The sequence below is a fragment of the Panthera tigris genome, chromosome F2 (genome assembly GCF_018350195.1).
Source record: "Panthera tigris isolate Pti1 chromosome F2, P.tigris_Pti1_mat1.1, whole genome shotgun sequence".
NCBI classification, from domain to species: Eukaryota; Metazoa; Chordata; class Mammalia; order Carnivora; family Felidae; genus Panthera; species Panthera tigris.
Genome location: NC_056676.1, coordinates 80,172,009 through 80,197,792, shown reverse-complemented (window position 1 = coordinate 80,197,792; position 25,784 = coordinate 80,172,009). Strand labels below are relative to the sequence as shown.

The window sequence follows — 25,784 nt, the reverse complement described above, 5'->3', positions numbered from 1 at the left end:
GCCTTGGCTCTGCTCCTCCTACCGCCTGGAACACCTGTTCCCCCAGAGTCCCCCCCCAGTCCCGTTGTCCCCCCATCCCGTTGCCCCCCCAGCCACTCTCTTACCCCCACCCCCACCGGTGACCCAGACACCCCACTCAATCATCCTGTACCTCGTGTCCTCACAGGCAACACAGGGCCAGCAACATGGATTAGGGGCAGCCGGGAGGAGTCCGTGGGAACCTCAGAGGGGTCATCTCAAAGACAACCCATGAACTGTGGGACTACAGCTCTCCCTCGGTGGAGGGGTGTCCAGGGGCTGAGGGAGGGCCACGTAGGCTGGAGACCAGGGTGCAACCAGGTGACAAGGGCGGAGACGGCATGCCAGGCAGAGGCAACAGCATCTGCCAGGGCCAAGAGGACCAGGCTGAGGACCTACAGGCTGCCCTGTGCCATGTGGTGCTGGCTGCCCCTGGAGAGGCTGTGGGGGAGGGTGTCAGGTGCCACGAGCACGCAGGGACGGGAACCCCTGCAGGAACGCCCCCCCGCAGCCGTGCCTGGAGCTGCCCCCCCCCCCGCCCCCCCGGGGAAACCTGCATTTCCCCAGAGCCAAGGGCTCTCCGATGGTGGACTATGAACAGGACCAGGCACGACGGAGCCCAGGTGCCCTTCTCGACCCACACCCTCCATGACCCTTTTCCCTGAGCTGGGTGCAGGGAGCCAGGCCAGGATGGGGACGGGGGTTCCCACTGGCCCCACCTAGGACCTGCTAGGTGACCCAGGGCCCGTCCGGCCCCTCTTGGGGACCTCAGTAGGGGCCCAGCAGTCCCTGGGTGGAATGAGCAGAGAGGCTCAGACCAGCCCAAAACAACAGGCGGTGTTCTACAGCAGACGCCTCGAAACCAAGGACGATCATAAAAATAAACAGGCAGACAGCTCACCCAATAATGGCTAGGTTGGCCTCGGGAGGCTGTGTCACCCTTCAGCAGCCCGGGCATTTACAGGTACCCTACACCCCCACGATGCCCTTGTGCACAAACCCCAGGTCCAGAGATGCCAGCCCTCCACCCTGGTCCTACCCTGCTTGGGCCAGAAGCCGCAGACCTGGGTTTGATTCCCAGCCCTACCAATTGTATGCTGTGTGACCTGGGGCGTATTGCTAGCCTCTCTGGGCTTCCCCTTCCTCATGTGAACCGTGCTGTGTGGATCTCAAGCGTCCCGCAGGTGCCTGACCCACAGCAGATGCTCTTAGCACCTCGGTTGGGGACAGACTGGGCCTGCCCTCCGTGCCTGCTCCCCCACCCCCACCCCCACCCCACCCCACCCCCGGCCCCTGGTGCAGACCAAGCTCAAACTCCAGGCAGCTACCTGTTGGCCCGGGGCTGAGGCCCGTCTCCCCACCTGTCCTGGGCCCCTACGTGGCAGGGCTGGAGGCAGCCAGGCTGCAGGACTTGTGTCTGCAGTGCGGCTGGACAGCTACAGGACACACGGGGATAGGGGGCAGTTTGGAGAAGAGCCAAGAGGTTGGGACACGCCCACCCTGCCAATGAGGGGCCTGGGGGCCCCGCGGGCAGGGACCAGCATCCTTGCATTGTGGGCCACACAGCAGACACCCAGCGAGCTGTGAGTGGAAGCGGGGGGACGCAGCCTCCCGTCACTTGGTGGGGCCACAAGCCTGGGTGGAGAGGACAGGGTCGGATGATTTGGGAACGATGCTCATTCCCCGCCCTGGGAAGACTCCCAGGGTTTGAGAGCTTCGCAAAGGCTCTGAGAAGCCCTGAGCACCACGCGGGATGACCACGCAGGTGGGGAGACCCGGAGGCTCCAGCACTGTTATTATTATGCACCTTCCAGGTGGGGCCTCTGCAGGCTCATTCATTCATTCACTAAACAAATATCACACCCAGCATCACCGTCACCGGTGACGGTGACGGAACTCAGGCTGCCAAACTCAAACGAAACCCCGGTTGACCAGCACCAGGGGCAGGGTGGGAATGACAGGGACAGTCTGGACCCAACAGGATAATTGGGTGGGCTTCCTAGAGGAGGTGTCAACACTTCCTGCCTGGGAGGACCGGTGGAAATCAATTCCAGGCTGGTGCCCAGGGCGCCGAGTGGGTTGCCAGGGCCCGGGCCAGGTGGGAGGGCACTGAATGCCGGGGTGAGGGCCGGGCCTCACCCTGCAGAGCTTGGCAAGGCTCACTGAGGGTTCACTCTGCCCAGGAGAAAAATGGATGCGGCCCGTCACCGGGCTGTCCCGGAGCTGGAGGAAGAGGCTGGAGCGGCCCCCACCCCTCCCCCACCAGCCCCACCCTCCAGACGCTCCCGCTGAGAAGGTTTCCGGTGGGTGGCGGGGAGGCCTGGAAGAAGTAACGCGGGGTAGGGAGGGAGCAGGGAAAAGCTCCAGGCGGAGGAACAGCGGGGAGGGTGCATGGAGGGTCATCAGACAGTCGGGGTGCTGCAAGGCTGGAGAGGGGCTCCCCCGGGGCCTGCCTGAAGCCTCAGGTCCCTTCCAGGAAGGGTCGCTATCAAAAGCATCGCCCTTCACGCACATGCCTCCCTTGGAGGGTGTCAGCAAAGTTCTGGAAGGCCGGTGATGGGCCTCCCTCCCCAGGCACCCCCACCCTCCCCCGGCCCTCCAGCTTGGGCCACACCTGCAGCAGGTGCTCTGGGCCAGAGCCCTCCTCCAAGGCTGGGGGAGCAGTTAGTGGCGCAGGAGCCGGGGAGGGAGGCCTACAAGGTCACCTCTGGCAGAAGCCTGCCTCCCAGTGAATTGGATCCGGGCTGAGGCCCTTGCGGGGTTCGAGGCCCTGTGAGGGTGGCTCCTGGCCTCAGCCTCCCAGGACGCTCACCCAGGCTTCCACACCTGCTGAGTCCACTGCCTTCTCCAGGAAGCCTTCCCTGATTCCACATTCCTGTGCCTCATTCAGCTGGAGGTCCATATGCCCCACCCGGACACCCTGAAGGTCTCCAATGATCCGATCCATAGGGAAACCAGGGGTGAGTCAGGGGATGGTGGTCAGGCCTGGGTCTAAATCGGACCCTGTCCCTGCTCAGTATGGGGCTCACCCCCTCCGCCCACCCCAGTCCTCAGTTTCCTCACCTGGAAAGTGGAAGGCCCAGGCCTGCAAGGCTGCTGGGTGGACGAGAACGGATCCCAGGTGGCCCCTAGGAGGCCTGAGGCCCCATGGAAACACCTGGCCAGTGCTCTCTTTGTGGGAAAGCCCACATTGCAGGGTCAGCCCAGCCGGGGACAGACCCCAGGGCCCAGCCGGGTGACCCCGGTTTAGCTACCGAAGGCCCCTGTCTCTGTGTCCTGTGTCCTCATTTTCAAATAAGGGCCATGCCCCTTCCCGATAATAGGAGGAATCCAGATGTCCCTTTCCACTCCCTCCCCACCGCAGGGCCCCCAGGGGAGGGGGCAAGAGAGAGCTGGCCAATGACATGCCAAATGGAGAGGCCCGGGGCCATGGGCTGGGCTCAGAGGGAGCCAATTTGGGCCGTTAGCTGTGAACTCCCCACTCCAAGCAAGCTAAGCCCTCATGGATTCATTCACTCATCCACTCGACATTTCCTGAAGGTGACTGTGCAATTCCTCCGCGGGAATTCACAGACTAGTGGGGACGAGTGGCCCGGCAATGACAGAGCCACACGGTGCTGTGAGAGCCCCAGAGAGGCCACAAACCTACTTAAGGCAACCAGGGAGGGCTCTCTGCAGGAAGAGACTCTGAACCGAACACAGCCAGCGTATGGATAAGAGAATATATGCGGGATTATTTTAGTCACACGTCACAGAAAGTCAGTTCAAAGTAATGTAAGCCGAACAGGGAGATTATAGCTTCATTGAACCAATGATTCCCAGGAGACTAGCTTCAGGCAGGGCTGGATCCAAGCACTTCAGCCAAGGCTCCTTAGGCCTTGGTCTCTGCACTTGGTCCTGCTTCCCCCTGCCCCCTCCGGGAGCCTTCTTTCAGAGACAGTTTGAGTCTCACAGCGTCCCTGGAGAAGCATCCAACCCCAGGGAGCAGAGAGCTGTCAGTCCCAGTCCCAGGGCTGGTTGTGATCGTGATCGGCTAGGCAGGGCCATGGGGCCAAGGGTGATCAGTCCCTGTAGCCCAGGGCAGCCCATCCCCGGGGTAACCTGGGGCTCAGTGTTTGAGCCTAGGCCTCCAAGAGCAAGGCCAGGGAACACAGCAGGACTGAGCCACTAAAGCACTTGATCCTGCAAATGGTGAAGGGAGACCGAGCCATCCTGCCCGGAGGTCTGCGAGGGACCTCCTCCTACCCTAGGAAGCACTGGTCCTGGGTCTCGCCCCAGCCCCCCACCCCCCAGGCTGCCCCCCTCGCTCCTCTCTGCCCCGCTCCCTGGAAGAACCTTCTAGGGCAGTCCAGAGAGGGGCGAGTATTGCCGGTGGCAAAGACGTTCCAGAAGGTGCAGACATGTTCAGGCTTCAGAGCACTTCAGAGCTGGAGGTGCCCATTGTACAGATGGCAAGACTGAGGCTCGCAAGGGCCTGGGAGGTCCCGGGCAGGATGGAGGAACTCCTGGCCCTTCCTTCTGAGAACCTCACTTTCTCTAAGACAGGCAGGAGCAGAAAGAGGGAAAGAAGAGAAGACTGGGGTGGGGAGGCTCCCACAGAGCGAGGAACCAGCAAGGGAGAGAAAAGCCCCGGGTCTCCACCTCCTCCCTCCCGCGCACCTGCCGTTCGGTCCCACCCACGACCACCGGGACTCACACGTGGGGGCTGTGCAGAGAGCGCCCCCTGCCTTTCTCCAGAGGGATCCCCCTTTTCCTACCCTTCACCTGTGCGCATACTGGGCCCTGTCTCCCATCCCCCACCCACCAAAACCCTCCGGGGCCCTTCCAGGGCCACCTCCTGACCACACCTCGGTGCTGCCCCAGGGGAGCTCTAATTCTGCCCACCTTACAGATGAGGAAACTGAGGTCTGTTCTCCGATGGAGCCATGCTCCAGTCCCCCCACCCTGCCGTGTGACTTCCCAACTGCACCCCGAGCCCCTGGAGAGCAGCCTGCATGTGTCCCCCACCTGCCTGGAGAAGTACCTGAATGTGGGCAGGGGCAGCGGTCTGGGGCAGCAGGCGGCACAAAGGTCCCAAGTCTTTGCCTCCAGGACAGTCGCCTTAGAAGAGTGTCCAGGCCCCGGCCCCGTGCCAGGCACGACGAGGACGTGGCCTCTGCCCGCCGGGCTCCAGCCAGCTGGCCCTGGCTATGAGGTCTGCTCCACCTCAGCCAGGCCCAGGACACCTGCCAGGAAGGAGGAGGGGACAGGACAGTGCCACACCCCTCAGGCTGGCTCCCCGAGACAGAGCCCTGCCTCCCCCCTCAGGCTGTGGAAGGCGCTAGTGACCCCATTTAGCAGATGAAGAGAGCAAGGCTCTCTGAAGGGGCCAAGGTCCCGGGGCGAGGGTGCGGCAGACCGGACTAGAACACCCCTCCGCCCCCAGCCCCTGGGTCTCTGGTACCCTCCTCTGCTTACTCACGGCTCCAAGGCCCATCCTGGAGGCCAGGTCTGTGCCTCCCCCCTCAGCCTGGGTGGGCGGGCCTGGGGCCAGACTGTCCCCACAGAGGAGCAGAACCTTCTCTCCTTTCCCCTCATTCCAGGCTATATTTAGAGGCCAAGCAGAGAGCGAGGCACGTGGGGAGTGGGTGCGGGCGCCTGCCGGCCGAGGGGCCGTTTGCCTGGTGCCCCTGGCCCCGCTCAGGACCGAGGGTCCAGCCATAGGCTCGCCCTAGGCAGACCCGGGTTCGGGTCCTGGCCTGGCCCTCCCACAGCCTCCATTTCCTCCAGTGTGAGTGCGGGAGGCTCAAGGGCCGGGAGGCACCCAGCTCTTCACAGCGGCCGACACCGCGGATCGAATCTGCTCAGCAATAGCGGAGGTGCAGGCAGGGAGACTGAGGCTCAGAGAGGTTCATCAACAGACCCAGAGCGGCAGGTGGGGAGGGGAGACACCTCTGTTGGCCACTGTTAGCACGCAGTGCTCCCCCCGCACCACTGCCAGAAGCCCCACCACGGGAGTGCCGTCTTCCGTGGTTAGGCCCAGCCCTGGCCGGCAGGCAGGGGGGCAGTGGGGAAGGCAGGGGGTGCTGAGAGGGTGCGAGGTGGGTGGGGCACTCTGCTGGGGGTCGTGCACCTGACCAGAGCAGCCTCGGGGGGAAGCTGGCCCAGTGGAGTCTCAAGGAGTAGCGGGAGATGAGGCAGTGAAGACCACTGGGGAAACTGAGGCCCAGAGAACGAAGGTCCTTCTGGAGGCCACGCGGTGGAGGGAGGAGGACAGGGCGGCTTCTCCGCCCAGAATCCGCCAGCCCAGCTCCTTCCCTGCCCCAGAGAGGGGTGGATTCAGGAGGCCACCCCCCCCACCCCGACCCCAGCCTCTTCCCAGAAGAACCACCTCCACAGGCCAAGCCCTGGGTCTGGACCCCCACTGTTCGAACTCCTCACGTTCAAAGCAAAATGAGTGGATGCCCTAGAGAGGAGTCATTAAATAACACTGTGCGAGGTGAGGCAGGGGAGTGGGGTGCACTGGGAATGGGGGAGCAGGTCACGAGGGGGGTTTTGTCATACGGACAAAGACAGCCGGACTCACAGACACGAAGGGGGCAGAGATGGTGGATGTAGAAAGTCAGGGATCAGGGCTCAGCGTGTGACCAGGGTCAGGGCTCAGCATGTCACCAGGGTCAGGGCTCAGTGTGTGACCATTGTCAGGGCTCAGCATGTCACCAGGGTCAGGGCTCAGTGTGTGACCATCGTCAGGGCTCAGCATGTCACCAGGGTCAGGGCTCAGTGTGTGACCATCGTCAGGGCTCAGCATGTCACCAGGGTCAGGGCTCAGCGTGTGACCATCGTCAGGGCCCAGCATGTCACCAGGGTCAGGGCTCAGCATGTGACCAGAGTCAGGGCTCAGTGTGTGACCTGGGGGTGACTAGGTGGCTTAGCTGGTTGACCATCCAATTCTTGATTTCAGCTCAGGTCATGATCCCAGGGTCACGGGATCGAGCCCTGTGTCAGGCTCCGTGCTAAGGTGGAGCCTGCTTGGGATTCCCTCTCTCTCCCTCTGCCCCTCTCCCCGCTTGTGCTCTCTCTATATGTGTCTATATATAAAAAATTGTTTTTAGCTTAAAAAGATGTGAACTGAGTAAGGACTTAACGTGTGACCAAGATCAGGGCTCAGCGTGTGCCCGGGGTCAGGGCTCAGAGTATAACTAGGATCAGGGCTCGGAGTGTAATAGGGATTGAGGTTAATTGTGTCATTGGAGTCAAGATTTGGTGTGCGACCAGGAACAGAGCTCAGAGTAGGATCTGGATCAGGGCTCCAGTATGGCAGGATCAAGTTTCATCATGTCACGGGGATCATGGCTCAGCGTGTAACCAGTTTGGGTTCAGTGTGCGGCTGACATCAGGGCTCAGCTTTGTTTGGGATCAGTGTTCAGACTCCCGGAGCTGGGAATCACAGTGTGCCTTGCAGACATCTCTCCTCACGTGTCAGGCCTCCGGGGCATCCTGAGCACCTGTCGATCCCCCTATTGTGGGGGTGCCAGGCCCACCGCCCTGGCCTGGACCCTCCAGCACCTTGAGCTTGCTGGCCAGCATGTGAGGCTGGCCCTGGGGAGTTTCCTGGAAGGGCAGGATCCCCGGAGCCGGCATCATCCTGGGACTATCTCCCAGAGGAAATGTTCTGTAGTGTTTATTATTTGTCTCTGCCTGTGACACTAACTCGAACTTAGTGCAGACACATTGGAAAACCAGAAGGCATGTGGAAGGGAATCCAAAAAACTGTTTGCCGTGTGTCCCCGGGGCCAGCTCCCAGCGCGGCTCCGTTTTGCCAAGGCTCAGTTTTTTTCAGAGTAGAGGGACAAGCTGGGCAGCATCCTTCTCCTTCTTGGGGACATTCCGGGGCCCCCCGCTGCCCTGAGACCCCAGGTTCCCAGCCCCATGCCCTGGCCTCATGGCCTGCCCTCGCTCCCCGTCATGCCCCCGGAAGGTCTCTCCCTGCCCTAGATGTCCCTCGTGCTCTCCGTGCTCCCCGTCTGCCTGAGTTATCATTTGACAAACACATCCATCAACCCTGCGAGTTAGGGCCTGGGGGCACCAAACAGAGGGCAGCCCAGCCCAGAAGGACCGTGTGTGTGTGTGTGTGTGTGGGTGGTAGGTGTGGCCATGCACCTGGGCAGCACGTGACTCTTCCCAGCAGCCTTGGGGGTCAGCAGATGCCCAGGGTGGGGGTCCCAGAGGCAGAGGCACAGCCGGGTGACCTCAGGCAGGTGCGTACCTCTCTGAGCCCGAGGACAGTGGTGGCCGTCTGCCCTGCCCGGTTCTCCCCCCAGGCCACACTGGAGCCCGAGCCTTAGCTAGCAAGGACTCCTCTGCTGCGTCTGCCCCCCCACCACCCGCAGGCAGAACTCAGCACCCCCAGTCCACAGGGCTGAAGCTGCCAGAGCGAGCCTGTTGCCCAAGGCCAGGCAGGCAACCAGAGCGAGTGGGCAGTGTCCGGCCTGCTCACAGCAGATGGCACACTTGCGTCGGCCACCAGGTCAGTGGCGTGTCTTCCCTTCCCCTTCAGGAGGGGGAGGGCCCACTGCGCGCCCAGGATGTCCCACGTCCCCCCGCCCTTCCTCCTGCTTCTCCCCAAAGCCCTCTCCTTTCTCCTGAAAAAGCCAGAAATGTCCTTATTTGGAGCATCAGCCCAGCCTGGGATGGGGGCGGGGGGCCCGTTAACCCTTCATGTATAAATAGAGATAAATCTCAACAAGTTAAACACAGCCCCACAGGAACATAAACAGAGTGGGCGGCCCTTTACGGCTGCAGGGAGCGCGGCGTTTATTTAACTAACACCCGCCCCACTGCTGCCGGGACCTGGCTCCGGGCTCAGGCCCCGGGGAGTCACCCTGAGCCAGCAAGGGTGCTCACGTCTCAGGGCTGGGAGGGAAGCGGGGAGTCCAGGGGGCTGGCCCTTGGGCGAGGTTCCTTATGAGCACCCTAGCCCTGGCCATCGGCCCCGCTACCAGCCTCGGAAGAGGTGAGAACAGATGGGTGGCCGGGAGGACCCGATCTGTGATGCAGGGGTGCGGGGGTGGGGGGCCAGCCAGGCGGGGCTGTCGCGGGCCGGGCTCCGTTGGGCAGAACTGTGGTTTATCCAGCAGCAGCTCACACTGTGGTTTTTTCTAGCACAAACGATGCGCTGGGTGCTGCTGAGGTGCTCAGTTAACCCTCCTAGCAGCTCCACAACGCCAGCCGCGCAGGTTAGCACGGGAGGCACAGACAGGTTAAGTGACTTTCCCGAGGCCGCACAGCGAGTAAGGGAGGAGCCGGGACCGCAGCCCGGGTTCGAACACCAAACACGGGGCCCCACAGCTTCCTGGTGCCACAGCCTTCCTCTTCCCTCTTGGTCCTAGGCCGGTCCTGCCCAGCCGGGATTTATACTTCCCGCTGCACGGAGAAGTAGGCTCAGAGCATTAACATTCCGCCCAAGCTCCGCCCTGGCAGGCGCCGGGGCCACATGGAGAGCGGAAGAAGGCAGGCATTTGAGGGCCAGGCCAGGAAAGGGCACAAAGCCGGGAAAGCTGGGGGCCTCGGTGGGCAGGCAAGCCGAGCGGCACCAGCCTCCAGGCGGGGCTCCAGTTGCCCAAAGGTCACCCACCCCGCTCCTTCCTTCCAGGCCCAGGGCGTGCGCCGGCCGCCGTCATGCCCGCCGCGTCTCCCACGGGGCCCCGGGCCCCCGCGGCCCCCAACGCCACGGCGGCGGCGGCGGCCAACGTCAGCGTGCCCGAGGTGCCCCTGTTCCACCTGTTCGCCCTGCTGGACGAGGAGCTGCACGCCGCCTTCCCCGGCCTGTGGCTGGCCCTGATCGCGGTGCACGGCGTCATCTTCCTGGCGGGGCTGGTGCTCAACGGACTAGCGCTGTACGTCTTCTGCTGCCGCACGCAGGCCAAGACGCCCTCGGTCGTCTACACCATCAACCTGGTGGTGACCGACCTGCTGGTGGGGCTGTCCCTGCCCACGCGCTTCGCCGTCTTCTACGGCGCGCGCGGCTGCCTGCGCTGCGCCCTCCCCCACGTCTTCGGCTACTTCCTCAACATGCACTGCTCCATCCTGTTCCTCACCTGCATCTGCGTCGACCGCTACCTGGCCATCGTGCAGCCCGACGGCTCCCGCCGCTGGCGCCAGCCTGCCTGCGCCCGGGCCGTGTGCGCCTTCGTGTGGCTGGCGGCCGGCGCCGTGACCCTGTCCGTGCTGGGCGTGAGAGCCGGCGGCGGGCCTTGCTGCCGCGTCTTCGCGCTGACCGTCCTGGAGTTCCTGCTGCCCCTGCTGGTCATCAGCGTGTTCACGGGCCGCATCGTGTGCGCGCTGTCACGGCCGGGCCTCCTGCGCCAGGGCCGCCAGCGGCGCGTGCGGGCCATGCAGCTGCTGCTGACCGTGCTCGTCATCTTCCTCGTCTGCTTCACGCCCTTCCACGCCCGCCAGGTGGCCGTGGCGCTGTGGCCCGAGGTGCCGAGCCACGCCAGCCTCGTGGCCTACCACGTGGCCGTGACCCTCAGCAGCCTCAACAGCTGCATGGACCCCATCGTCTACTGCTTTGTCACCAGCGGCTTCCAGGCCACCGTCCGAGGCCTCTTCCGCCGGCGCGGGGCGGAGCGCGAGCCCCACGGCAGCACCGTGGTCGGCATGCAGAGGAGCTCGCGAGCCTCGGGCCGCAAGCACATCCCGGGCCCCGGCCCCGGCGCCTTCACCCAGGACCTGGCTGACGGGCCAGAGGCTTAGTGGGCAGGACTCTGCAAGGGGACCGAAGGCCAGGACTGGACTGGGCAGGCCGGGTCGAGGACGGCACAGACGTCCGCTTGCCCTGGGGGTGGGGGCGGGGGTGGCGGGGTGGGGGTGGGATCGGCTTCACCTGGATCGATTGGTGATGGCTGTGCCCGGCGCGCTGCTCAGTGCCGCGGTTGATTAGCGATGTCTGCCGCGGCCCCGGAGGGGCCGTCTAAGGCTGACCGTTTACCTACCCGTCTGGGGTGTATGCTGCGTCCAGCAAAGACTCAGAGGGGTAGCCAGGAGCTGCTTCTCTCCTGGTGCACGTTCACCCTGTGAGGGATTCCTCAGAAACAGGGACAGAGATGTTTTTAGGTACTAGGAATTGCAGAGAGGTTCCCTTTCCTCTCTTCCCCCCTCCCCATTCCCCTCCCTCCCCCCCTGCTTGGGCCTCTGACGGCCTCCTCTGAGCCAGACGCCAGGATTGCCTCCACCTGCTTTCTGTTGAGCGGCCAAGCTCCCTGGGTCCTTTATAGACTGCTATAGGGGCAGGGGCCTGTTGGGCACCTTCAGGCACCAGGCCCCACCTCAGCCACAGCCACTGACATAGGGTGAGATGGACCCTGGGCCCCAGATCTGCCCTTCTTTACAGAGAGAAGTCCTACATGTTCAGTGGCTCCAGGCAGAGTACCTGGTCCCCCAAGTTCAGGGCCCTGGAGGGAGGCCCGCGTGGGAGCCAGGAAGGCCATTTATATCCCCATGTTACAGATGAGGAAACTGAGGTTCAAAGAGGGAAAGGCCTGGCCAGGGTCACAGAGTGAGTTCTGGGCACTGCAAGGCCGGCACTGTCTTTACCAACCCTTTGTGGAGCCCCGTGTGGACGACTCCTCCTGCCCCAGGACATGTCAGCCCACAGCCTTCCTGCCGGAGGCCCAGGAAGTCCCGGGCTCCCACCCAGGGCTGCTTCCTGGGCCCGGATGCTTGAGCAGCAGTGGGCGTGGCGGTCAGCGTCATAACCAGCCCCATCCTTGGCCCCGACTGGGTGCCGGGCACAGTCCAGGAGCCTCTCTCCTGCTTGACCCAGAGCAGGAGCTGCAGAGACAGAGGAGGGATCTGGGAGCTCGCTGTCTGCCAAGAAGCACCTGGCAAGAGCGATGCTGACCCGAGGGTGGGTTTTCAGGCCGAGAAGCTCTACCAGCATCTGGTGCCTGGACCGTCACGCAGTGGAGGAGGGAGGGCCAGTGTTTGCCCCAGTGCAGCACCACCTGCAGGCTCTCTTCCTGCAGGGGCAGCAGCCCCCGGTTCCCATTCTAATTCATGCTAAAGAGTGACTGACTGACTGACACTAACTGACCGCTGTGCTTGGGGGTGGAGGAGTTGCAATCGTCCTGGAACAAGGCCTTCCTCTAGGAGGAGGGGTCTCTTAAGGTAGGTGAGCAAACGTGAATCTGGGAAAACTGGGACCAGGTCCCGCCCTGCCTCATGGCTTTGTCTCATTACTCCCCACCATCTATGGATGGAAGTGCCCATGGACAGCACTGGGGTCCAAATCCAGGAAGGTGTCTAAGCCCCCTCCCCTTGTCCCCGTGCCTGACATCCCAACATCCACCCTGGGTCTCTCAGGGACACCCAGGGTGCAGGGGAGCCCTCCGCCGCTCCAACTGGAGAGGGTGACCACGTGTCTTCTGCAGCTGGGGCCGGGATGGGGAGCTGCCTTTGCACCTCTGAGAGCTCAGTCTGCTGGCCCCCCCATGTAGAACTCTCTCTAGATGGGCCTCAGTTTCCCCCAGTCTCCACCGCAGCTGGAGGATAGGGGGCTGGGGAGTCACCCCCCAGGACCTTGTCTGGGTCCCCACAGCTCTCTCAGAGGCTTGATTCCCCCTCCTGACGTCTGGCTCCCTCCCACCCTGGCCTCTTTGTCAGGACTGAGGCCCAGGGGTCTCTGGAGGCAGACCCCGACTGTCCTTGTTCCCATAGGGACCCGGTGTGGGATCTCTGCACCCCCTCCCCGTGGCCTGCCTTCCCAGATTTTCAAGAAGCCCAAGTGACATGAGATGGCGTGTGTATTTATATCTGATGTAAACAATCTCCTCAACGAGAAGTCCTTGTCTCCTGAATTAAACCTGTTTATTCCCTTCTGCCCTCAGCTCAGTGAGCAGGGGGCAGGCAGTGGTTGCCGTGGGCTCGGACCCACGCAGGGGCCCACCCGTGCCCCCACCCCACTCCCGCTCCCGTGGACAGGCAGGCCGCGGTGGTGAGTGTGTGGGGAGCCCTCCGTCCTGCGGGCAGGTTTGGGGGCCCCGAGCCCTGGGAAGGGCGGGACGGAAGGAGCACAGATGGCACAATTGTGGGCAGGGTGTGAGCACAGTAGCTGGGACTGGGGCGCAGACCAGCAGAACGATGGGTCCTCGCCCCTTCCTGGTGCCAAACCTGCCTGTGCAGGGGGAGGGGGAGGGTGTGGGCAGGGCAGCCAGCATGCCCGACAGCATGCCATCGTGTCACCGAGGTGCCGTCTAGGGGGTGGGGGGGACGGGGGCAGTTGGCAGACAGCTGAGCGGGAGGGGGGCCACGGCACTGCCTGTGGGCTTACAAAGTGCCACCGACTTAACCTGTTCTCTGAACCTGCCCAGAGGCCTGGGAGGTGGGGATTGTCATCCCCAGTTTGCAGATGGGGAAACGGAGGCTCTGGGCATCCAGGATGGGGCTCCATCCTGGGCCTCTGGGCACCCAGCTCCTGCCTCGCACGGCCTAGTCTCTGTCCTCTGCCCAGGGGAGCACTGGACGGGAAGAAGCGTGGCTGGATGGGGCTCATCACTCTGCTGTCTGGCACCCTCTGAGGCCGGAGGCGGCTGGAGGTAAATATTAGGGCCTGTTTAGATTAAAGTCCATTAATAGCAGAAAATGTCTCTGCGGCGCCTGCCCCCAGCTTCCTGGGGCCTCTGGTGCCTGGGGCAGGCGTGGAGGTCCCTGTGGGTGATGGATGTCCCCCCTGACGCCCGGGATCAGACCCTGCACTCCCGGGCCCTCTGCCTTCTCCCCTCCCTCCCCTCCTCTGGAGGCAGCACACCCCCACCAACCCACCAACAGGGTCTGTGCACCCCCAATTCACAGAGGAGGAAACTGAGGCTTGGAGCTGTAATGGAGCTAGCATTCTCCACCCAGTCCTGTCTGGTTCCGGGGCCAAGGCCACCCCCACCCTCTGACTGTGGCAGGAGCCAGGAAAGCTGTGAAAGGAGGGTGTGGCCTGGCACAGGAGGGAGGAGGAGAGCTGGCCAAAAAGTGGACCAGAGAGGGAAAGAGGGGGGGCAGGCCTGGGGAAACAGCTCCCCCAGCCTCACTCTCCCTGCCGTTTCCCTGGGTCATGTCACCACGCTGCCCCCCATTTGCACGTGACCACCTGCCCCTCGGAGCCTCCCCAGACCTCCCCGTCAGGCCCCTCCCCCACGCTGGCAGCCTCTCCCCCATCGGGCTCCCTTTTTTTTTCAGTGTCTGCCCAGCACCAGCCGGGACTGTCCACCTCTCAGGTCCCTTCCCCTCCTCTGGCCCTGGGGCCAGCCTGCCGGAATCCCTACCATACCTCCCTAAGACAGACCACATGGCCCAGCCATCCCTCAGGACGGGGCCCCTCCCCGACCATCAGGCTTGGCCCCTTGCTGAGCCCTCAGGGACACTGCAGCCCCCACCCCCTTCCTGGGAGTCCAAAGCCTGGTGGCACAGCTGGGGTGCTCCGCGTCCTCTACCGCTGCAAGTGGGACCAGCCAGGCAGGGGCATCCAGGAGGGCTTTCTGGAAGAGGAAGCTCCGGGCCCTTCCCTCCCCGTCCTCACCTGGCCCACCTGGCTCCCCCCTACTCCTGGCTGGGCCTCTCCTTGAGGTTGTGGTACCGGGAGCTTTTCAAGCATCGAGTACCCCCGGAGCCTCGGCAGGCTGGTGGGGCCAGGACATTTCACCCCCATGTTGCAGATGAAGAGACTGAGGCCCAGCGGGTGAGGGGACACAAGCCCACACACTGGGACCACGCTCAGTGCTCTGAGCCCAGCTCTCCGCCCCCCCCCCAACCCCCGCACCAGCTCCGGGCCCCCTCTCAGCCTCGGCCCCACTGTCCGTGAGCAGGAGCCTCCCGCCCAGACGGCAGGTGCCCCAGGCCAGACACGGCCCTGGCCCTGCTCCAGAGGCGGCGTAGGAGGAGCTGGGGAGCCTGGCAAGGTAGGGTCCCTCCGAGTGCCGCATCCCTGCCCCTCTCTGGGCCTCTAACTCCTCAGCTGTGATCCGGCTTCCCAGCCTGGGGTTAGTTAGATCCTGGGGTCTAGTTAACAGAAAGGACTTAAATGGGAGAAGCACTGTATGTGTTTATAAACTACCCCCCCCAACTGCCCCTCAGATTCCAGGCCGTGACTGGGGAGAGGGGATGTGCCGAGCAGAGAGGTGGCTCACAAGGCATGGGGTCCCCAGTCGTATTCCAAGCCAGGAAGGCCTTCCCAGGGCGCCGTATGCCAGAGTGAGGGCTCCAACGGGGGTCCCAGACAGAAGCGGGGTGGGGGGCACAAGCGTGGCGGGAGGGGTGAGCCAGGGCACGGTCAGCTGTCCTGCACTGAATTATCGGGACCCAGACGCACGTCCGTCCCCAGCGTGTCACAGGGTGCCACAGACCTTCATGTCTGGGGACTGTGGGGGACAAAGGGCATCTGACCCCCTCTGCGCCCCAAGCGTCCAGGCTGTATCAGTGGCTTCTGAGACCTGCTTCACGGAGGGGCCCTGGGACCTGTGAGGGTCTTCCCGCCCCACCCACCCTATGGGCACCTCTGGTGGCATCCGGGGTCAGGGGTGGTTAAAGGTCAAGCTTAGTCTGTGGGGGGTGAGGCCCAGGGGTCTGAGCCCTGCTCCCACCTGTCCTCTCCAGAGCAAGGCCACGCGGGCAGGTATGGGAGCAGCTCCCGAGGCCCGAGCACCAGAGGCCCACGCGGAGGGTGTCACAGCCCAGCCTGGACCAGGACACGCCTCCCGGGTCAGGGCCCAGGCAGGCGACCCGCGTCCCAGCCAGGCCAGGTCCCTTCGGCCGCATCAGCTTCCCCAACCTTGCGTGAGTCATGTGCCGTTCTGGCCTCAGTTTCCTCTTCTGTCAAGGGGGTAATTGACACCCTCTACCTTTAGGTGCAGTTGTGAGAATGAAACGCTAACGTGCGTGTTATGTGTGCATGTGTGTGTGTATACGTGTGTGCTGTGTTATGTGTTTGTACATGCGCATGTACACGTGTGTGTTGTGTATTTACGTGCGTGCATGTTACATGTGTGCTGCATGTACGTATATGCGTGTGCACGTATTTGTATAGTGTGTGTGCGAGTGTTGTGTGTCTACGTGTATGTGCGTAACTGCACGTATGTGTGTGTTCATTTCTTCCCATGGTGCTCAGCACTCCCCGACTAGTGATTAAATTAAGCTCATGAAGGACATGAGGCCTCCCCCAGGAAGGCTCCAGCACATTCTTTCACTCCACAGCGTCCTGCCCCTTCCCTGCGCCACAGGTAATCTGCGGGTTTCTCTCCCTACAGGACACCTGCCCTGCCCCCCGCCCCCCGCCCCCATTCTTCTGGGTTAAGCCCTATCCTTGAGCCTCCCCGGGACACGCACACGTGGTAGGCAGGGGAGCAGTGAGAAAGGCTCAGGGCTCAGGGGCACATCCTGGGCTCAGGCCTGGGGGCAGGATTCCCCCCTGGGTTCTGCCAGGGGTCTTGAGTGAGCCCCTCCCAGACTGGCCCCAGCTCCTCCAGTGGATCCGCTGGGAACGCCAGAGGGACAAGTGTGTATGGGGCCCGGGGCCACCAGGTGGCGCTGCTGGCCCGGGAGAGGCAGCCGAGGTGTCCACCACCCGCTGGACCGGGGCGGGCCGGCAGCGACCCTCCGGATTCACCTCTGCCACCTGACCTTCAGAGGGACGGCCCCAGAGTCGGCAACACTGGAAGGCTGCCTGGAGGGGCTGCAGCTTCCTGACCCAGCCGGGGAGAAGCTCGGCACTGAGTCGAGAAGCCCCTGGTCCCTCTGACTCGGGCACCTTCCAGGAAGCCCCTCGCCCCGGTCCCCGATCTCCCTACCTAACACAGGGGAGGCTAGGTGAGGGGGCCACAGAGGGGACAGGGCGGCTGCTGAGCCAGCACCTCCCCACCCCCCCGCAGGGAGGGGGCTGTGTCTCTAGGACACGCAGGATGGTAGGCTCTGTGGGCCTGGCCCCCGTTCCCCAGACACTGCGTCCTCTCCCTGCTACACAGCCTGCATCCCGCCCGTGATTCAGGGGAGCTGAACCTCCTAAGGCCATACGTGGTCCCCAGGCCAGGAGCCTCATTCACTATCTCGTGAGTCCAGAGAGGGCCAGACAGCTGCCCTGAGTCACACAGCCTGGCAGTGGAGCCCGCTGTGTGGGCGGGAGAGAGAAACACACCCGAGGGCTGGGATGTCCTGACAAGCAGTACTGTGCTTTTCCAACCGCAGCGTTGGCAACGTCCCAAAGCCAGGCCGCGAGGAAGCGGGAGACAGACAGACGGACGGATGCCGGGGGAGACTGGGCTGGATAGAAGTTACTCAGGGCTCCCCGGCCTCTCCAGTCAGGCGGAGGGGGACAGACCCTGTCTACTGGACACAGGGAGACCGCGCCCGGCAGCCCCCGGCCCGACAGCCGGGCTGGCACCGTCTCCGTCTGCCCACCACCCCGTCTACACCGCGGTCCGCACTGGGCCAGGCGGCAGCCCCCACCTCAGCTCAGCTGTGGAGGGCAGCCTGGCCCGAGTGGGGCAGGCACAAGGCCAGCTCCGGCCAGCTCTGCCCAGCGCCTGGATTCCTGGAGAGGCCCGCTAACTCCTTAGGTTGTTGCAATGAAAATGCAGGGAGAGGGGCACACCTTGAACTTACGACCACTCACCCGTCGGTGAGAATGGTCCGTCGATCAGTCATTCAACAAGCATTTACGGGGACCTGCTCTGCCGCCTGGCGTAAGATTGGAGGATGCCACAAGGAGTGAGGCACAGTCCCCGCCTTGGTCCCTGTCTCTAATCCAGCGTGGCAAGGTCCTGGCAGCGGTCCACACTGCCGGAGGGCTGGGGCAGGCTTTCCAGAGGAAGTCACGCTTAGCTGGGTTTTGAAGGACGAATAGGAGTTTGCCTCTCAGAGAAACAAGTGAGGGCATCTCCAGCAGCAGACGCTGTGGGGGTCGAGGCTCGGAGGTATGGAGGTGCAGGCCAGCGACGGCAAGCCCGGGGGCCAAAAGCCTGGCCCTCAGGCAGGTCACTTCCCTCTCTCTGGCCCTCAGTTCCCTTGTCTATAGAATGAGGATAAAACACCACCTCCCAATGAGATAATGGCTGTGGAAAGTGCCAGGCAAACGCTAATGTTCCCTATTTAATTTTCCATGTTCTTTTTTTGAGGCCAGGGTTATTTCTGTCCACACTTAGCTATTTCCAGGCCCAGGGCTCGTCCTTTCCCACAGAGGACTCCCCCCTCCCAGGCCACGGTGGGAGGACGGGTAGGGGGCACGAGGCACAGAGACAGAATCCGTCTTCCAGTGGGAGCAGCACGGACCCCCTGGATGGGGCAGGGGCAGGCGGAGCCCTCCCCTCCCCTCCCCTCCGCTCCCCTCCCCTCCCCGGGGAGCCCAGGGGCACACACACACACGGCTCCGGTTCCAAGCCCCCTTTTCCAGATGAAGTGGGACCGAGTCCCAAAAGATGTCAGGGGAAGGGGACAAGAAGCATTTACCCACATGAATGATCTCATCGCTGCCTGCCGGGAAACCGCCCCGCTGCTGCTGCCCTGCCCGCAGATGAGCCTCCCCGTTGCCATGGTGACAGCCCTGGTGGGCCCCGTGGCCCCTCCCTGGCCACCCTGCACCCACCTCCCCCCCTACTTCGTCACCTATCCGGAGGGCTGACCCAGGGGCGTTGGCTCACGGAGGACAAGGTCGGCAGGCGAGGGAGGGCTGGGGTGCAGGGTGTCACAGCTCCTCCGGCAAGCCAGCCCTCTGGGGTCCTCCTGGAACCAGAGGGGACCCGCAGGGGCCTCCATCCTCCTACAGGCTCTCTGCTGCTGCCCAAGAAGCTGGGCAGCCTCCCCCACCCCTCTGGAGAGAGCCCCAGACCCTGCCACCTCTCCCTGCTCTGAGACCCTCCCCGTAGGGCAGCCCTGGGGGGCCCTCCCTGGGGGACCCTCCCTGCAGGATCCTCCTTTCCAGACCCTTCCCAGCTGTCCAGGGGCCTTGCCGGGGTGGGGGTGGGGTGTCAGGGAAAGCCTGTGGATGTAGAGGGGGCGCAGGACGGGAGGCCAGGAGGGAGAGAGGGTTTGAGATGGACGCTGTTTGCAGGAGGTGGGGGCCGACAGACCTCGCCTCAGCGTGTGGTGGCAGCTGCCCCAGGCCCTGGCGGGGCTGCTGAGGCTCTATGGGTATGTCCGCCCTTGGGGAGCACGGGGTGGGGACCTGTGTCCTGCTCAGGACCCTGTCTCCGGGAGCCTAGGAAGCTTCGTGTGGGAGAATCTTCAGACTGAACGGTCCTGGCCACTTGGGATTGTAGACCCTGCCAATTTGGGAACCTCAGGCAGGAAGGTCACCTGCAGAATGTCTCCTGAGCTCCTGCAGCCTGCAGGGCCCTGGCACATCCCCGGCCGACTCCTCGCCAGCCCGGCCCGCTGGGGGCAGGAGCCACCACGTCCAGGCGCCCAGGCCCCCCCGGGGAGGACCGGCCTGGAGCACAGAGCAGGAGAGAGCACAGCAAGGACCCCAGAAAGAGGAGTTCAGACCCCAGCTCCGACCCGCACTGGCCCTGGGCTCCAGACCGACCCTCCGCTCCCTGCTTCCGCTGACGGGTCACCGCAGCCACAGGAGGAGACAGCCCGGACGACGGTCGGCCGGCGAGCAGGGAAACCACCACGCTGTGAAGTATCAGCCATGAAAGGCACGGAGGGGCCCTGACAGGTGCCACAGCAGGGCCAACCTGGAGACCGTGAGGCTGCGTGACAGCGTATCTGTGGCCAGATACAAAAGGCCACAGAGCTCGTGGTTCCGTTTCTGCAACGCGTCCAGAACAGGCGAATCCGCGGAGACGGAGCTCACAGGAGAGGTTGCCAGAGGCTGCGGGGAGGGAACGGGTGGCCGCTCGCCGGGCCGGGGGCGTCCTTTTCGGGGGTGTGGAGATGCTCTGGAATGAGACGGAGGTGGCCGCTGACTTGTTCACTTTAGCATGGTTAATTTTGTGTTATGCGAATTTCACCTCAATAAAAAACCTATTGAAAAAGTCCCTAAGCATCAGGGGTGACAATAAGGGCACCTGGGGGGCTCAGTCGGTCCAACGTCCGACTTCGGCTCAGGTCGTGATCTCGCGGTCCGTGAGTTCGAGCCCCGTGTCGGGCCCTGTGCTGACGGCTCGGAGCCTGGAGCCTGCTTCGGAATCTGTGTCTCCCTCTCTCTCTGCCCCTTCGCCGCTCACGCTCTGTCTCTCTCTGTCTCTCAAAAATGAATAAATGCTTCAAAAAATGCTTTTAATAATAAAAATTAATTAATTAATTAAAAGCAGGGGTGACGACAGCCCACAGGATGGTTGAAGGGATTAACCAAAAGTTAAGCCAAGTGGCTTGCTCACTGAGGCGAGAGGAACACAAACCACCCCAGGGCATCGCGGAGAGTGCTGTCACAGGGACCCTCCCCGTTGGCTCTGGAGGTTTCGGGGAGATCCTAAAGGATCCTAGAGACTGGCCAGTGGACTCCACTGACTTCTGGCATCACCCCCACCCCTGCCATCCCGTAGGGTCCCCAGTGCCTCTAGGGCAGGCAGTGCCATGGGCAGTTTGCCTTCAGAAGAGCCTGGGTGTGCCCTGGCGGGGGGGGGGGGGGGGGGGGGCGGGGCCACAGGCCCATGCCTGTCTGACCCCAAGCCCACCCATCTCAGGTGGCCATGCCTGTGGGTGGCGGCCAGCCAAGGGCTCCCAGTGACCGCCACTGAGGGTTCTGGGATGGGCCTGACCTAGCCCCGCTCCGTATGGCCAGCTTCTGGCCCTGGAAAACCTGTCTTAGTCTCCTGTGAGACTGTGGTGTAGCACATTCCTATTCCACAAATTCATCGGGTTGAAACGACGAGCGCGCATGTTCTCGTCTCCCGGGCGTGGAGGTCAGATGTCCTGAGATCAAGGCCAGCAGGACAGGTTCTCTCACAGGCTCCGGGGGCGAATGCCCTGCCTCTTCCAGCCCCTCGGGTACCTCCACTCCCCCGCATCTTGGACCACACTCTGCCTTTGCCTCTTCTGGCAGGGAAAGCGCCAGCTCCCTCGGGGCCCACGCAAGCCCAGAACCCTGCCCGCCCGCCCACCCCGGGCCCAGCACACTCCCTCCCCGGCCTGCTGCTCCCTGGGCCCGGCTCTGCGTGGCCAGGCTCCCCTGTCCCAGGGCCGGGCACAGGGTCTGGCGCCCAGCACACCCTAGGGACATCGACCAGGTGTCTTCCCGGCACGCACCCTAGTGCCCTTGACCCCACCTTGGCAGAGCCTTCTTGTGTTCCAAGGCCTCAGCCCGGCCAACCACTCAAATAAATTAATGTTCCCATGGCCGCTGACTCATGGATGAGAACCAAGGCCCCTGCCAACGGCCGCCGGCCCGTGGCCTGCCAGGGAGCAGCCCTTTGCCCAGTGACCGTAGTGCCGCGAGCAGGAGGAGCCACCGGCCGCCTGCATCGGTGCTGCATCGGCGCCCGCCTGATAGAGTCAAGGGGCTCCGTGCCCAGGGCCGTCTGCGATCCTGGTCAAGCCCTGTGAGGAGGCAGGACAGGAAGGTGAGGCAGAGCAGGGGAGGAGCCCAAGGTTCAGGTTCTCTCCCGGCTGTGCCCCTGGAGGAGCCAGAATGCCACCACTAACCTGGAGGCTGCTTCCTGGCCCCAACCGGCGCCTGCCCCCCACCCAGCTCCCCACTCCCACCCACGCCCCATCCCCCCATTGCAAGGGCAGCTTCAGCTCGGTCTTCTGGGCCTGGGGTGCCCTCGAGGACGCACTATGGTTCCTCATCTTAAAAAAGCTCAGGAAGGGGGGCGCCTGGGTGGCTCAGTCCTAAGTGTCTGACTCCTGGTTTCAGCTCAGGTCATGTTCTCATGGTGATGAGAACACCGTCATCTCTGGGTGTCACATCAGGCTCTGCACTGAGAGCATGGAGCCTGCCCGGGATTCTCTCTCCCTCTCCCTCTGCCCCTGCCCTGCTTGCACGCATGCACACATGTGCGTGTACTCTCTAAGTAAGTGAACCTAAAAAAAAAAAAAAAAAAAACAACCCAGGAGACATGTAGCCCCCAGACCCCCAAGCCAGGGGACCTTGGGGACCCCGCGGTCCAGGAGACTGAAACCCATGCGAGGAATTGGCGAGAAAGACAGAACAAGATTCCCCAGCCCTGGACAGTGCCTCGGCTCCGTGTCCCCCTGCCCTCGAGGGCCTCACAGCTGGATGGGCCTGGGCCTGCAGCCCTCCCTTGGCTGGAAGGGGGAGCTGGGCGAGCAGAAGGCCCAGCACGGTCCGGTCCGTATCCTCAGCGGTGGCAGGGGTGAGGTTTGCGGGGGCGGGAGCAGGCGGAAGGGCTCCAGGCAGCCTTTCGGGGATGCTGGGGGCTGGTCAGCCTGTAGCTCAGACCCCACTCTGGGCCTCGGCAGTGCCCACGCCGAGCCCACGTCTCCCCCTCTATGAAGCAGGTGGAACCACACCTTGCACACAGGGCTCCCGGGGGTTCGGTGACAGGGACAATCAGGGCCCCTCGCACAGCGGGTCAGCTCCAAAGGTGCAGCTCGGGGATTGGAACCCAGCTCCGGCTGGCCCCAGAGCCCACCCTCTGCCTCTCCCCACCCTGAGCTGGAGGCAGGAGACCGGTGAGGCCACCCAGGCCACCCAGACCAGGACCCAGGGACCTGGGTCTTCCAGCACATTTTGCAGGCTGACGAGGGGATATTAAAAAGTTCACGTTCTGTGACATTCTTCGGGGCACGCCTCCCATTTTGACCAGGACTTGAGACCTACAAAAGCAGGCCGAGTTTACCAACGTCTGACAGCGTTATTTTTAGCAAACTCTGTGCGATCGCCTTTCGAATCCAAAGCTCCCGGGCATTCCGCAGCAAAGACAGTGGGACCCAGAAAAGAGAGGGCAGGGCGTGGTGTCTCTCTCCTCAACAAGGTGTGACTCGGGGCACAACAACGTCACCTACGAGCGGAGAGTGGACAAACCAGGACTGGGAGAGGCTGGGAGGGAAGCGATGTTATCGGTGTTATCGGCGTTATCGGTGCTGCTGAGATGTTAATTACAGACTTCTCCATTGTTCGCCCGTCTGAGGGTGCTCTGTATCTCCTTTCGGCTCACCTCTGCTCTGCCCGGGCAAGCCTCGCTCAGAGGGCAGGAGGGGTGGGGGGTTGTTTCCTACGTGGAAACTGCGAGTAAACAGGCGCCGGCACGCGTGGGCCTCAGGAAATCCTGCCAACGACCAGCTGGACTTTTGGGCCCGAGAGTCCTCGCCCTTGGCTTACGTGTGGCCTCTCGTTGCAAAAACAGAAAAGCTCCCGGGAGGGTCACGGAAGCCCCCCGGCGTGCTAGTGATGATACCGTGATGCCCTGGGGACCGCGCTGGGGAGCTCTGAGCGAGGTCTGAGCCTGGAGCCCGCAGTACAAGGAAGAAGCTGCCTTGATCGGGTTGTCACCCCAAGGCTGAAGCCAGATCCGGGACGCTGCCTCCCGCCATCGCGCTCAGCTTCTTCTGCTGTGTGACCCGGGGTGAACTGGTACCCTCCCTGGGCTCAGCTTGCTCCCTGAAGGAAAAGAGTAGGCCTTGGGGAGGTGTGTTACAGTCGGCCCCCTGTCGCAGGGACTCAGTCCGGTTCCATCTGGCCAGCGCAGGAGGAGGAAGGGACTGCCTGCCTGATGCAGCACTCCCTGATCTCCCCCACGCTCTACCCCAGTGACTTCTACTTCTGCGCCGTGCCTTTGCATTTGCCCTTCCCTCTGCCTCACATGCCTTTCCCCTGATGAAAGGAAAGCTTCCCCTTTCCCCTTACTCAGCCATCTTGTCTGGGGAGCTTTCTCCCACTCCGGGCCTCTCTGACCGCAGACAGCTCCCGTGTCCCAAGCAACCACGGCACCTTGTCCTCGCCTCCATTACAACTTTGGACCTGCTGGATGGTCACCGACCAGGTTCACGCTCGTCTCTCCCAGAGCCCTGTGAGCTCCAAGGGTATGGGCCCACATCTGATGTGTCTTGCTCCCCACGGTTGACACAGGGCCTAAACACAGGAACTGTTCACGAAGGCTCGGGGACAGAGTGTGGGAGGAAGGTTCTGGCGTGTGCTCCCGGGTGAAGATGCCCCAAGTAGGGATGTGGGTTCGGGCTATAGACAGTGTGGACACCATTCATCTCCACAAGACTCCTGGGCAGGGGCTATTATCTTATCCCGTGCTACAAATAGGGAAACAAACCGAGGCCCAGGGGTGACAGGATCCGCCCAAGGTCACATCAGGTGTCACGCCCACTGGACCACAGGACACTTCACACCCTCTCCTGGCCCCACTCCCCAGCACCAAGTCGACAGACTGGACTCACACTTTGGCGGAGGACCACTGCCCCAGCCCAGCCCAGCCCAGCCCAGCCCTCTGTGCTGCAGCTTCTGGTCTCTCTACGCAAAGCTGGCATATGGGTGTTCAGGTACATGTGAGCACACACGTGCATATACTTCCCGGGTCCCCCGAGCACTCCCTCCAGCTGAGTCTGCCCACATCACGGCCCAGGCGTACGCGTGAGGGCTGAGACTGGGGAGGCAGCCGGAAGAATCTGTGGGTAGGGCCGGGTGAGGCAAGTACCTGGGCAAGGCAGCTGACCGAGTGGAAAGGGCTCAGACTCTGAGCGGGAACTCGTGCCGTAATCCCCGTGCCGAGATCCTTGCCGGCAAGGGGTTACAGACACAGGTCCGAGGAAAACACCCAAAGCACGGCTGCCCCTGCCCTGCGGGGTCTCAGGGAGCGTGCACCCACGGGGGGGAGGATCTAGCCTCCTGTCCCACCTGTGCCGACTGCAGATGACTTCTCTGAGATATCTAGCTTTAGGGAGTGCTCTGATCTGTTAACTTGCTGGGCCCCGATCCTGGTACACACCGAATCCTCGTGTCGATCACATACTGAGCCCTGATTCCAGTCACACACTGGCTATGATCTTGGTATATAGGATGAACCCCGATCTCGGTCACACACTGAGCCTTGATCCCCGTCACAGGCCAAGCTTTGATCCTGGTCACGCTCTGAGCCTTGACCCTGCTCACAAACCCACTGGCCAGAACCGCTCACGTGGTCCGGCCGGTTCAGGGATAGGAGAGGGGTAGAGGGGAGATGCCATCCTTCTGGGCCTCGAAGAGAGGAGAACTGGGTCTCTTCTGAGGGGCTATGCCCTTGAGCCCCAGGGTCTGTATCTGCTCCAAGGAGCCTTGTTCTAATTCACAGGGAGGGCTTTAAACCTGGAGGTGGGCCCTGACACAGCCCCCCAGATGCCCAGGACCCCACTCTGGCCTCCCAGAACTCCACTCACCGCTCCGTGCCCTCCCCCTTGCTAGAAATCAACATAAAGTCTAGTGCAACTACTTATCATCAACCTAAATAAATAGGCTCTAGCAGGATTTCCCCACTGAATTCCCCCAACTTATTTTGTAATGATATCTTAGTACCCCATTTGATAGAGGGGGACACTGAGACTCAGAGAGGTGAAGTAACTTGCCCGAGGGTCCGCAGCTCACCCATGGCAGAGTTTGAATCCAGGACTGTGGGATGTGCAGCTCTCCTCCCCTCCTCCATCCCAGCTGCCTGGCTAACCCACATCGTTCAGTCTGTTTTCGGGGTCTTGCTTCTCCCGCCAGGGTTGGGCTGAGAGTTCTAGAGATGAACTAGGTGCTCCCCCCCCACCCCCTCCCCCAGAGCACGTACGCGGAGTTCCATGTTGTTTCTGCCACCCAGGAGCTCAGTGACCTTGGGCAAGTAACCTAACCTCCCCGAACTGCTTTCCTACTCTGT

General features: G+C 62.9%; 1 protein-coding gene and 1 long non-coding RNA gene across 4 annotated transcripts; both read left to right on the top strand.

Moving 5' to 3' along the window:
- Window positions 1–9,678: 9,678 nt before the first annotated feature.
- GPR20 (G protein-coupled receptor 20) lies at window positions 9,679–10,755 on the top strand. Its single transcript, XM_042973509.1, has one exon. The coding sequence runs from the start codon at window positions 9,679–9,681 to the stop codon at window positions 10,753–10,755; it is 1,077 nt and encodes a 358-aa protein (XP_042829443.1).
- Window positions 10,756–10,967: 212 nt separating this feature from the next.
- On the top strand, window positions 10,968–20,043 carry LOC122235080. 3 transcript variants are annotated; one of them, XR_006213196.1, is made up of 6 exons: window positions 10,968–11,115; window positions 12,888–12,994; window positions 13,511–13,595; window positions 13,852–14,945; window positions 15,640–15,819; window positions 16,151–20,043. It is a non-coding gene; the product is annotated as an uncharacterized LOC122235080 (long non-coding RNA). The 3 variants fall into 3 exon arrangements; XR_006213197.1 differs by having other exon boundaries at window positions 14,227–14,945; window positions 15,640–20,043; XR_006213195.1 differs by having other exon boundaries at window positions 15,640–20,043.
- Window positions 20,044–25,784: the final 5,741 nt, after the last annotated feature.

What these genes read in the sequence shown, in the direction of transcription:
- GPR20 (XM_042973509.1), top strand. Translation starts at nt 9,679, where the DNA reads ATGCCCGCCGCGTCTCCCACGGGGCCCCGGGCCCCCGCGGCCCCCAAC.